The sequence below is a fragment of the Panthera uncia genome (genome assembly GCF_023721935.1).
Source record: "Panthera uncia isolate 11264 chromosome D3 unlocalized genomic scaffold, Puncia_PCG_1.0 HiC_scaffold_8, whole genome shotgun sequence".
Taxonomy (NCBI): domain Eukaryota; kingdom Metazoa; phylum Chordata; class Mammalia; order Carnivora; family Felidae; genus Panthera; species Panthera uncia.
In genome coordinates, this window is record NW_026057586.1 from 46,936,889 (window position 1) to 46,949,684 (window position 12,796).

Here is a 12,796-nt window from a genome sequence, read left to right on the forward strand (position 1 = left end):
AAAATATGTTCGCATAAGAAATGTATTATTTTAAGTCCCATTATCAGTATTGAGTGGTCTTTTTACTAGGCCCTTACTCTTGCTAAATATGATCATTTCTTACAGTTTTATTGAGGTATAACTTCTACACAGTACTACGCATATTTAAAGTGTAACTCAGTTTAATGGATGTTTACAGTAGTGAAACCATCATGCCAATCAAGATAAAGAATGCTTACTTCCAGAAGTTTCTTCCTGCCTTTTGTAATACCTCCCACTTTCCCACCTACCCCAGTACAAGAGACTATTGATTAGCTTTCTACCACTACAGATCAGTAGGCATTTTCTAGAATTTTACATAAACGGAATCATACAGTTTGCACTTTTTTGGAGGTGTAGGAGGTTGGCTTCTTTAACTCAGCCTAATTATTTTGAGATTCATCTATGTTGTTGCATGTATCAATAGTTTGTTACTTTTTATTGCTGAGTGGTATTGCATTTCACCATGTACCAGGATTTTTTTTTTCACCTGTTGCCAGACATATGGATTGTTTCTAGTTTTTGGCTATTGTAAATAAAGTTGTTAGCATTTGTGTATAAGTCTTTGTGTGGACATAATGTTTCATTTCATTTAGGTAAATACCTAGAAATATGGGAAATTAATGTTTGTGGGACTTCTTTTTTGATTAAAAAAAAACTGAGGTAGAATTTATATAACATAAAAATATCTATTTTGAGTGTGTAATTCAGTGGCATTTAGCAAGTCACAGTGTTGTGCAACCATCACTCTGTCTACTTTCAAAATATTTTCATCACTTCAAAAGAGAACCTTGTACTTACTAGGCAGTCACTCTGCATCCTCTGAAAATGATTAATCTGTGTTTTGTCCGTATGGATTTGCTTGTTTTGAACATTTCACTAAATGAATTATACAATATTTGAACTTTTGGTGTCTAGCTTTTCACTTATAACACTGTTTTCAATTTTCATGCACACTGTAGCATGTATCAGTGCTTTGTTCTTTTTATGACTGAATAGTTTTCCATTGTATGTATGTAACACATTTTATGTATTTGTCCATTTGTTTATGGACATTTGGGTTGCTTCCAGCTTTTGACTGTTGTGAATAGTGCTGCTTTTAACATTTTTGTACAGGTATTTGTTTGAAAATGTTTCAGTTCTTTTGGGTATATACCTAAGACTGAATTTCCTGGGTCATATGGGAATAGTCTGTTGAGCGTTTTGAGGTGCCACCAAACTTTTCCACAGCACCTGTACCATTTTACATTTTCTTCACGTCCTTGTCAACACTTGTTATTTTCTTTAAAAAAACAAAACAAAACAAAACAAAACTATAGCCATCCTAGTAAGTATAAAGTGATATCTCAGGGCACCTGTCTCAGTCAGTAGAGCATGTGACTCTTGATCTCAGGGTTGTTAGTTCAAGCCCCAGGTTGAGCAGGGAGCCTACTTAAAAATTAATTACTTAAAGTGATACCTCCTGGTAATAATTTGCATTCCTCTAATGACTGAAGGGGTTGAACATCCTTTCATATACTTGTTGGCTATTTGTATGTTTAGAGAAATGTCTGTTCAAGTCCTTTGCCCTTTTGTATTATTTTTTAAAAGTTTATTTATTTGAGAGAGAGTTGAGCAATGGAGGGGCATAGGGAGAGAGAGAATCTCCACACTGTCAGCGCAGAGCCCAGTGCGGGGCTTGAACCCACAAACGTGAGATCATGACTTGAGACAAAGTCAAGAGTCAGACGCTTAATCAACTGAGCCACGCAGGCACGCCCCCTGTGCCCATTTTTAAATTGGGTTGTCATTCTGTTGCTGAGTTAGATGAGTTCCTTATACAGTCTAGATACAGGTCCTTTACTGGATAAGTGGTTTCTCCCAGTCTCTTATTTGCCTTTCATTTTCTTAACATTATGTTTTGAAAAGCAAAAGTTTTGATATTGATGATATCCAAGCTTCTTATATATATAAGAATATATAATAATAATACGTGTGTGTGTATCTTTGTATGACCTATATAAAAAAATCTTTGCCAAGCCCATAGTTGCTAAGATTTTCTATGTTTTCTTCCAAAAGTGTTCGAGTTTTAACTTTACATTTGGATCTATAATCCATTAAGAGTTAGATTTTGTTTTTGTTCTCATTTTGATACATGGAGAGAAACTAGACTCCTAAATACAGATATCCTTGTTATTGTTAAGATGTCTGGTCTCCCCAAATTGATTTATAGAGTCAAAATAAGTCCAGGAAGAATTCCAGTAGGGTTTTTTGTTTTCTTTTGTTTTTTGTTAGAAATTGACAAACTGATTCTAAAATTTATGTAGAAATGTAAAGGACCTAGTATAGCTAAACCAATTTTGAAAGAGAACAAAATTATAAGATTAAGACTACCTGATTTGAACACTTACTATAAAGTTATAATTGAGAGAATATGATATTGATGAAAGAGTAGGCACACAGATGAATGCAACAGATCAGAGATTCCAGAAATGATCTCCACACATATCTGATTAACTAAGTCTTGATAAAAGTGTCAAGGCAATTCAGTGGAGGAAAGGATTACATTTTGCTTTGTGGTTGATGTTGACTTTTGTGTATCAATCTTACATCCAGCAACCTCACTTCTTTTTTTTTTTTTTTTTTTAATTTATTTTTGGGACAGAGAGAGACAGAGCATGAACGGGGGAGGGGCAGAGAGAGAGGGAGACACAGAATCGGAAACAGGATCCAGGCTCCGAGCCATCAGCCCAGAGCCTGACGCGGGGCTCGAACTCACGGACCGCGAGATCGTGACCTGGCTGAAGTCGGACGCTTAACCGACTGTGCCACCCAGGCGCCCCTACCTCACTTCTTATATCTAAATAATTCTAGATTCTCTGACATTTCTATTCAGACATCCATATCTTTTGAAAACATTTTTTCTCAGTTCTATCTTTAGTTTTTTGGCTAAATGTGTTACTAAGGCTTCACAAACGTTGAAAAGAACTTGTGATGGGCATTCTTATTCCTTATTTTAAGAGGAATGCTTTTAATATTTTAACATGGAATAAGATGTTTGCTCTAAGTTTTTTTGGTAGACTTTTTCAGGGTTTTTTTTTTTTGTATTGAAGTTTCCTTCTCATATATTTATATATATTTATGTGTGTGTGTATATGTATGTACAGGCATACACACATAATTGTAATTTTCTTAAAACTTAGTTTTTTAGTTGGTTTACTTTTATTGAATCATTTTCTGTATATATATATATATATATATATATATATGTAATATGTATGTTAATTACAAACGTAGAAATCTGTTAATATAATCATGTAAGATTGTTTTGATAGATTCTAAAAATTGAGCTCACCTTAAATTCCAGGAAAAAATACCCACCTTAGTTGGGATGTATTTCCTCTTTATGCATAATTTAGCATACTAATATTTTGCTTATAATTTTTTAATCTATTTTGCTGATTAGTCTGTATTTTTTTTATTTTCCTATTCACATTGTGATATCAAATTTATCAGAATCTATTAAAATTTATGGTCAAAATAACTCCATCAGTATATTACACTTATACATAGTTTTTCTGTAAGACATTTTAAATTCGTTATTTACCATTGAGAATATATCTTTGGTACATTTACCCTTTAGAGGTTCATAACAAAACGTAGTTCTTGTGGCTCATTATTCAAACATCATTTAGCCAAAACATGTTCAAAGCATCTGTAGTTTTCCATAGGGCAAATGTCTCACACTAAATTGTTTTTTTATATCTTCATCCAGTCTTTTTGTCTGTGTACCTTATAGCAATATTTTCTGACAAAGGAATGTATCTTTTTTCATCATACTGTTTTCTATTTTAGACTTTTTTGTAGTTTGAGAGTAGTGTTTCCCCAAGTGATTTGTAGGGTTTTTTTGTTTTTGTTTTTGTTTTTTGTCTTTTCTGAAACACCTTAAAGGAGTTTCTAAAGATTTTATTACATTTAGTGTAGAAATGTAAAGAGTAAAGCTCTGGACTGAAAGTCACATGACTTTAAATGTCACTGAAAAGACTGCAGGAGGTTTGTCTTCACCCTGTGGAAGCTCGGATGTAAAATGTTAAGTCAAATGTCTTGGCTTCACATGCTCATTAGTTTATATCTCAGGGCATAATAACAACACGTAAATAATAGGTGGCTGTGTTGTATACATCTTCTGGAAAACTGGCTTATTGTCATCTGATTATGCACAATAGGTTTTCACCAGGTGTAGCAAACAACGCACTGGTGGTAGAAGCCTGTGCCATTTTCTGTTTGCTCACTTTCCATAATTAGCATTATCTTTACTCTGAAGTTCCTTTGCAGAAGCCTTTATTAAAATGGGTGTATTTTGTGGATTAATACTGTCCGTGAATCTTCCTAACCAACTCTCGTAGTCTGTAGTACAGCACAGTGTCCTGAAGGCGAGTGCTTCTGTCAGTCTCTGAGCAGTACTTGCTACTCTTCCCTGAACGTTACTGGGTGTCCTGCACTTTAGCCTTGACCATGTGGCACGTGGACCATGTGAGTGCACTGTTGTCAGTCTGTATTTCTCTATATATATCATATCGGTGTATGTAATATTTTGTTTAATGTTTTTGACAAATGTGGAAGATTTTCTATTTCGTGGGTACACATACCTTTGGAGACTATCCAAAGGCGATAAGGGGCTACTGAAAAGCTTTAAGGAAGAAGTAATGCTGGATTTGCATTTTTAATTTTTTTTTAATGTTTTTATTTATTTTTGAGAGAGACCACGCATGAGCAGGGAAGGGGCAGAGAGATGGGGAGACACAGAATCTGAAGCAGGCTCTAGGCTCTGAGCTCTCGGCACAGAGCCCAACATGGGGCAGGGCCCAAAGTCATGAACGTCGAGATCATGACCTGAGCCGAAGTTGGACATTCAACCGACTGAGCCACTCAGGCACCCCTGGATATGCATTTTTAATATAACAGCTGGGTATGAAGTGTCTTTTTCTCACACTAGACCATAATGTCTCCATGGATTAGTCAATCTCTTACTTTACTTTGTATTCCTAGCATTTACTTTGAAAGAGTAGTAGGCGTTCAATAAAATTTTTTTAACTGAAAGGAAATTCTCCTAAATTAGTAATTCTTATCCAGGAGCCACATCAGAATAGTCTGTAGTGCTTTGAAAAAAAAAAAAAAATTACATCTATTAATGTTAGTGTTAGCATTCAAGAAAACTCTAAACCTCGTAACATTAGCTTAAATAAGTTAGAGATTCTTTTTTCCACCTTAAAGGAGACAGGAGGTGGGCAGTCTGGGCCTGGTATAGCAGTTTCAGATGTTAAGGGCTATTCCATATATCTGATTTTATGGTCAGCAGGAAGGAACAAAGGGCAAAAATAGGAGTATGCCCTTCCCTTTAAGGAGATCTGGTGAATTCTTCATAATACTTTCCTTCTTTGTGGGCAGAATTTAGTCATATTGCCTTAGCTGACAGAATGAGAAATAATCTTTTAGCTGGAGGGCAGTATAGCCAGCTAACAAATTGGGATTCTCCCACAGGTAGTGGGAGAAATTATCAATTTCTGTAACAATACACAGGCCTCGTTCATTCCTGGAAGTCTTGATTCAACAGGGCTAGGCTAAAACTAGGCCTTCTAATTTTAAAAAAGGGAAAACCAAACAGATCCTATAGCTGAACCAGATCTACTCTTCATGACGGATAACCTTGGCTCTAAGTCAGGTTTTGAAGAGAACAGATCTACTAATTCTTGGAATGAGAAATCTTTCTCCTGGAGGGTATGGAGTCAGCCAGATTTCTAACGTAAAATGCCATTTTACAGGGATCTAATCCCTGATGGGGGTCCAAGGAATAGTTTTAACAAATGTTTTGCTGTAGTCTGTGTGCACACCCTGTCCCCATTTTCTTGGTCCACCAAAGTGGTAACCTTTACCTTCCTGACCACCTCCCCCTCACCCATTTCCCTAAAGTGAGACCTCTGCTTCTAAGACTCATGATCATGTATTTCCATCAGCAGTGTTACTGGGCCACATCGTGGATTGGAAAGCTTGTGGGATTTGGAGTTAAAAGATCTTGGTTCCAGTTCTTCCTCTGCTAACCTTTGGCAAGGAACTTAAACCTTACGATCTTCAGTTTATGCAATACACACACACACACACACACATTCATATTCCTCATAAGAGTTGTTAGGGTTTAATGAACTAATAGTATGTAAAAGTGACTTTGAAACTGTAAAATGCTATACATATACTTTATGGGTAGCGGATATAAAATTAGCCCTATGTATACAAATGCTTATGAAATTGTCTTTTTTTTTTTTTTTTTTTTTTTTTTTTGCTAGATAAACTCATACTGAAGTTAAGAATAATGAGATTTTTAGGGACATTTTTGCTCAGTTATTTCTTGGTAAACATTGAAATATCATAAATACTAGTTGAAGAGATCTTTTCCAAAAAAGTTATTTTGCATTGCTTCAGTGCCTCCTCTACCTCTCCTGTTACTATACACCTTGGTGTTTATTCATTTAAAAATATTGTTGCGATACTTATTTTTAAGCATGTTCCAGGAATCATTCTGGTCAGTGGGGAATACAATTATGAACAGATATTTGAAAGAGAGTTAAAAAGCCATGCATGATTAAAAAACTACTTTAAAATAATTAAGTACTTTTCAGAATCTTTATTAAATAGGCTGATTTAGAATTTTGCCATTTGTATATAACCTACACTGATTTATTACATTACATTGAAAGTTGTTTGAAGTGTGTTTAATATATACCATTAATATGGTAATTTAGCATTCTCTTTGCATGATACATAAAAATCTTTTGGAACTTTTAATACATTATAATGCAAAATATTATATATTAGAAACTATGCATTGAAGTATGCATAGTACTTCTAGGAATATAATCCTTAAGTGCTACTTCTAGAATATAAAATATACATGCTTGTGGAAATTTTAATTTAATGTAGATATATCTTAGAGTCATTGTCAAGTGATTCAACTTTGCAATTGAAAGTGAAAAGTATTTATGAGATCACTTGTACCAAATTATTTTAAATGCCAAAACCATTGAAGAAGGCAGTGGAATAAATATGTATTGAATCTACTATTGGTAGTACATTGTAGAAGTGAATTGTTCCACATTGTTATATCATTGGTATATACTACTAATCTCTCATTGATTTTATTTCTTTGGGACGTTGTTTTAAAATCAGCCTGACAGAATAATTATGAAATATTCTGAGTTCATATTCTTCTATTTATTGGGCTCTGTCCTACATGTAGGCATAGCCAGTTATCCCCTCAAATTCCTCCTTAATTTAAATGTCTGAAGATACAGTTGGAAGTAATTGACTTTAACAGATTATTAACAGCTTAAGCTCCATTGAGGTCATTTTACTTAAAATATGTCAGTAAGTCAACAACCATATATAGGCCCTCATCTTATTTCTTGAGGCGGAACCTAAGAACAGAGAGGCACAGAGGAAATTCCCATTGGGATTTCTTTTCCTCTTGTCTCGAGCCAGGTTGAGGAAGATGGCAATGCCAGTAAGGGACATTTTTTAATGGTGCCAAGAGCCAGTGAGCATTGACTGTAAATGACAGGAAGAGCAACAGCTGCCCTGTTTGGAGTTGACGACGAGGTTAGTGTGACTGAGGCTTTGGACAGCCTTGGAAATGATCTCATTTTTCAGGGCAGATTCTCTTATGTATAGTGTTAAGAGACTAGAGGCCTCTTACTACATAACATGCTGGGATCTGTAAGTCAATGACCTCTTTATTTCTTTTTCTCTGTATCTCGCATATGCATTGAGACAAAAGCAGTTAGGAGAAAAGTTTATTACCCATACCTACGCAGCTAAGTCTGTGCCCATTTCTACTGCCTTTGCTCCTGCAACTAAGGGTGGACTTTCTGTGCCCCAACAAAGGCCAACTGTATACTTGTGGATTAGATCTCCTCCTTGTTTGTTTTTTTAAAGGTTTAATTTTGAGAGAGACAGACTGCAAGTGGTGGGGGGGGGGTGGGCTGGGCAGAGACAGAGGGGAGACACAGAATCTGAAGCAGGCTCCAGGCTCTGAGCTGTCAGCACAGGGCCTGATGTGGGGCTTGAACTCACAAACCGTGAGATCATGACCTGAGCCAAAGTCAGTCTCCTTTTTAGCAACCTCAAGAACATCATTCCAGCAATTCTCTCCTCTCACTCTCACATTAATTTCCCCCTCTGTATTGAATCTTTACCATCAATGTAGAAACATGCTGGGGGCACCTGGGTGGCTCATCGGTTAAGCATCTGACTCTTGGTTTCAGCTCAGGTCATGATCTCAGAGTTCATGGGTTCAAGCCCCACATTGGGCTCTGTGCTGACAGTGTGAGCCTGCTTGGGATTCTCTCTCTCCCTCTCTTACTCTGCCCTTCCCCCACTTGCATGTGCACATGTGCTCTCTCAAAATGTGTTTTCCGTAGTAAAGCATTATTGACTCTCATAGCCCCTTCCAGCAATTGCCCTAGTTGTCTCCCTCCCTTTTTGGCAAAATTTTGGGCTGTACTCTCTCTGTTTCCTTCTCTCATTTTTCGTGACCCACTCCACTCAGATCTTTGCTTTAGTACTATCTCAGTGCTCCACTGCAAATACCCGTGACAAATTCACCAGTGATCTCCTCACCAAATACAGAGGTCTTTTCCTAGTTCCCATGGTATTTAGCATTGGTGTTTGACATAGTTTATCACTTAACTCCTCTTTGAAGTACTTCTCCGAAGCTTACAGGACACCACACACTACTACTTTTCCTTCTGTCTCTCTTCCTCTCTCTCTCTTTTTTTGTTTTTTTTTTTTTTTTTTTTTTTTTTTTGTGTGTGTTCTGTGCTGGTTCTTTCTCGTATCCTATCAGAAGAAAAGTCCTTGGATGTCTTCCTATTTATACCTCACTTTCTCCTTTAGTGATTGTTTCTACTCTCATAGCTTAAAATACAATCTATTTGCAAATGACTCTCAGAATTCTCTCTCCAGCCTGGACCTCTTCCCTGAACACCAGATTTGATACCGAATTGTCTACTTGAACCCTGCACTTGGTTATCTGACAGCATCTCAGACTTAACCATGTACGAAACAGAGTTCCTGATGGTCTCTGCTCCCTCTGCAGTCTTCCCCGGTTTAGGTAATGACGCCTCTGTCTTTAGGTTAGGCCAAAACTGTGGAGTTTTGATTTCTCTTTTCTTTCATATCCCATAGGCAGTCTATCAGCAAGTCATTTAGGCCTTCCTACAAAGTGTATTCAGGCTATGACTACTTCTCCGCTCTCTTCATTGCTCTTGCCCATCTCATCTTACCCTGACTGTTGCAGCAGCCCTTTAAGGGATCTTTCTGATTGGACTCTTGACCTCCCCCTGACTCCTTGTTGGCCAGAGAGACTGTATGCAAATGGAAATCAGATGGTGTTACTCCTCTGCTCAGAACTCTCCAAAAGCTTCCCATCTCAGCATCAAAGCCAGAGTTCTCCCAGCCATCTGCAAGCTTTAAGCCATCTCTCCTCCCCCACCACAACTGCCTTGCAGAACCTGCCTCATCTCCCTGTTCTCCTGTCAGGTCTCCTTTGGTCACTAAGGCACGTTTGTTTTTAAATAAGTGTCTTTTTTTTAGTGGTAGGAAAGACCGAAAAAAAAAAAAAAGTCTTCAGGAACATAAGTGCATTACCCTTGAAAAGCAGTGATGGAATGGCATGGAAGAAGGGCATTAGAGTCCATGAAAACTTGAAAATGTGTGTGTAAAGGGGGCGCCTGGCTGGCTCAGTCGGTTAAGCGTCCGACTTCGGCTCAGGTCACCATCTTGCGGTTTGTGGGTTCGAGCCCCGTGTCGGGCTCTGTGCTGCCAGTGAGGAGCCTAGAACCTGCTTCGGATTCTGTGTCTCCCCCTGTCTCTACCCCTCCCGTGCTCATGCTCAGTCTGTGTCTCTCAATAATAAGTAAACGTTAAAAAAAATTAAATGTGTGTGTAAAGGTGCTTTGTAAATCTATAAAACAAAGTATGTACTATATGGTCATGAGGATATATTTTTACACTTGATTGCGCTTTAGACGTGGGATCAAACCTGAATTTTCTTGTACCCTGGAGGTGAGGGTGTGATTCGGCCTGGCTATGGATTCAGAAGTAATGCTGAGGGTCATTCACGTGAAAGAGCTCCATCCTCTTCTACCAAAACAACTCGGTAGACTTGGAGGAGAAGAGTCCTTACCAGCTGTAAAGGAGCAGACTCACTTTAACAGCTATGGGGCCATTGTGGGAGTCGCCTAAAGTACGTATCTTTAAAAAAGCCTTGAAGTTAGTATAGTGTTGGTTCTATAACCACAAAATAAAGGTCAATGTAATTCTTTATCTGAGAGATAAAATTAGATGTTTTAAAATCGAAGATCTAGGGCTTCAGAGTTAAGCTGATACATTGTGTTGTAGCCATACAACCAATAATAAGAAATAAGGCTAATGCTGTTTAGCTGATGGGAGTGTGGCCAGTTGAAGGTAGCTTACCAGATTGATCGAGGCCAGAATTTCACCTAACCTGTAATTGGATAATTGGACACAGTATTCTGTGAATACTCATCACTTACTCCCCACTTAGTATGCCTTTGCCAGATTTAATTATTGTCTCTGCCTGACTTAACCTCTGTGGAACGTGGGTGAATAACAAGGCACTTTGTAGAACGAGAGTAGATAAAATGTGCGTGCACTGGGTAGCACGTAACTTTTTAAAACTCTTGATTCTTTAGCCGGCATCTGTTCACTGTTGGTGTGAAGAACACTTTGGAAGTGTTCATTGTGAAATTTCACATGCCAGCATGAAAGAGAGTAAGACAATAGATTGTGTTGCTGTGGTTTGAGAAGACTAGTGGAAAGGCTTGTATTTGCGTTAGTCTAAAGTGATACGGACGTGGAGCATATGTTTCTTATTAAGTGTGTGATGGTTCAGTCCTTAAATTATTTCTAATAAAGTCTGATCTTTATGTTCACATTGTGATGTGTTCATTTTTGTTATGGGAAAGTTATAGGGCTGAGGGTATAAATTTTGTATTTCACTTTTATATTTAATTTGAAAAAATCACCATATTCTAGAAATGTTCTAATGTGATTATAAACCCATATGCTGGACTTCACTGATCATGAACTTCCACTCTGCATACCTTTATCAATAGTTTTGCACTAATTTTTAAATGCCGGGTTGTCCCCTGGTGTTTCTGAAGGCCCAAGATTGGAATTACATCATTCCAGTGATCTTTCTAATAGGCTGAAAGGTATCGATGGCTGTGAAGTATATTCTTAGATGCCTCTCTAAAGCAATAAAGAGCTCTTCACTGGTGTAGATCTGCTCTCAGGTGCGGTCAGTGTACATGATGAAAGAACTTGCCGTCTTGTGTGCAATTTTAGAGTGAGGTTTCTTCCTTCAGTGCGGAAGATCCTGTTACTCTTGAAGCAGGTACACGTGCAGCCAGGTCATCAAGGTAAGAGCAGGAGTAGTGGTGCGGGCCTCTTCTCCTGCTTGTGCTTCCCACCCCTTTCCCTGCTGGTAAGAGCAACTGAAAGCATGTGTCCAAATAGCAGAAATGAAGGGATGCATATTTCAGATGGTTAAGGATACATTGGAGTTTGAATAAGATTCTGTTGAGGGAACACTATATTTGGGGGCCTCGATCATTTATTTTGCCACTTTTCTAAAATCTAGATGAATGTAGGTATAAAACTAACATATTTGTAACTGGAAGGGTTAGTTGAGTTACTAAGTTTAGTTGATTCATATGTTGAAAGGTTCAGTGTCAGCAGCGTATTTGCATTTTGATGTTTGAAAAGCCAAAAAGAAAGGTAAAGCTAAAGGGAATGGATGAGCAGGGGTGAAAGAGCTTGATTCCTCTTCAGAGGTATTTTTGGAATCTACACATACAACAGTGCTGAAAGATCTTTTCCATTTGAAGAGAGGATCATTTTGGACATTATGCTCAATTTTGTAGTCCTTGTTTACAGATAAATGAATTGTCTAACCCAAGAAATGGTTGGGTTTTTTTGTTTGTTTTAGGTTTATTTTGAGGGAGAGAGAGTGCGCATAAGGGAGGGGCAGAGGGAGAGAGAATCTTAAGCAGGCTTCCAGCCCAGCACAGAGCCCAACACGGGGCTTGATCTCAGAACCTCAAGATCATGACCTGAGCCAGATCAAGAGTCAGATGCTTAACTGACTGAGCTACGCAGGAGCTCCCGTTTCATTTTTAAGTTGACTCCAGCCATAATAGTATTTCCTCTGGAGGTAAAATCCAGATTATAGGGATATTTACAAGTATTTTGCAATTTCTTGAAAATTATATAAGTATTTTTTTCAGTTTTTCACATCTTTGTGCATTTATCATTTATTGCTATTTTTATTTCATGATCACAGCTATAATAATAATAATAATAATCTCATTACCGTAATGATAAACACTTAGGTGCCTGAAGACTGGAACTGTTCCCAAGATAATGAAAGCTTTACTCCATTTCGGTTATGAACTTAGCATTTCAGTAAAGCTGTGTTTTTAAGTTCTGTCACTCTCCACTTGTTGAACCTGATATGTGGCTGTCAGGGACTCAGGGCTACAAAGGACTCTGGAGTCAGAACCAAAGGGAAGGGAGCATGCAAGTGCGTGTCAGGAGGTGAAAGGGTGAGATTCAGCAGAGAGTAATTCAGAGAGCAGCGGAGAGGGTTCTGTGGCTCCCAAGACCCAGAGCCAGAACTTCGGACCTGGAGGAGGTTGTAGAGTACCCCCATTCGGTGCTTTTC

General features: G+C 37.8%; 1 protein-coding gene across 6 annotated transcripts in view; it reads left to right on the plus strand.

The window, feature by feature from the left end:
• The window catches only part of OSBPL1A (oxysterol binding protein like 1A), a 243,777-nt gene that overhangs the window by 124,919 nt on the left and 106,062 nt on the right, over window positions 1–12,796 (plus strand). Inside the window, exon 1 of one of the 6 annotated variants that reach the window (XM_049619608.1) lies at window positions 3,989–4,530. The exons of the other annotated variants lie outside the window; for them this stretch is intronic. Within the exon in view, the coding sequence (XP_049475565.1) occupies window positions 4,513–4,530 (18 nt within the window). The 5' untranslated portion in view covers window positions 3,989–4,512. Of the gene's footprint in view, window positions 1–3,988; window positions 4,531–12,796 lie in introns of those variants that run through there. 6 annotated transcript variants of the gene reach the window in all.